Source organism: Eimeria mitis, genomic scaffold (genome assembly GCF_000499745.2).
Source record: "Eimeria mitis Houghton genomic scaffold, Emh_scaff497, whole genome shotgun sequence".
NCBI lineage: Eukaryota > Apicomplexa > Conoidasida > Eucoccidiorida > Eimeriidae > Eimeria > Eimeria mitis.
Genome location: NW_013573269.1, coordinates 15440 through 15891, shown reverse-complemented (window position 1 = coordinate 15891; position 452 = coordinate 15440). Strand labels below are relative to the sequence as shown.

General features: G+C 63.1%; 1 protein-coding gene across 1 annotated transcript in view; it reads left to right on the top strand.

Annotated features, from left to right (window-relative positions):
• Positions 1-452, top strand: part of EMH_0014300 (uncharacterized protein) — a gene marked incomplete at both ends in the record, with an annotated part of 8173 nt that overhangs the window by 1420 nt on the left and 6301 nt on the right. The window contains one exon of the mRNA XM_013500054.1: positions 3-452. Coding sequence (XP_013355508.1) covers positions 3-452 — 450 coding nt within the window. The remainder of the gene's footprint in view (positions 1-2) is intronic.

The following is a 452-nucleotide window of genomic DNA, read 5'->3' as shown; positions in this document are numbered from 1 at the left end:
CAGCAAACGCCAGCAGCAGGCTGCCTACATGGCAGGCAACCTCGCACCAGCAGCAGCAAGAGCAGCAGCAGCAGCAGCAGCAGCAGCAGCAGCAGCAGGAGCAGCAGCAGCGACAGGAGCAGCAGCAGCAAAGGCAACCACAGCAACAAAGGCTTCCCCACCCACATGATAGCCACCAGCAACTGCCGCACCAACAGCAACAGCACCGACAGCCGCAGCAGCAGCAGCAGCAGCAACAGCAGCAGCTCCCGCAGCAGCAGCAGCAGCAGCAGCAGAGACTTGGTTGGAGGGACAGCCGGGGATCTCCCAGTTCTGCATATTCCCCCCGAGTATTACCGACCCCACGAGAGCGGCAGCAGCAGCAGCAGCAGCAGCTGCAGCAGCAGCAGCAGCAGCAGCAGCAGCAGAGGCAGCAGCAAAGGCAGCAGCAACGCGCTGGCTTCATGCATCCC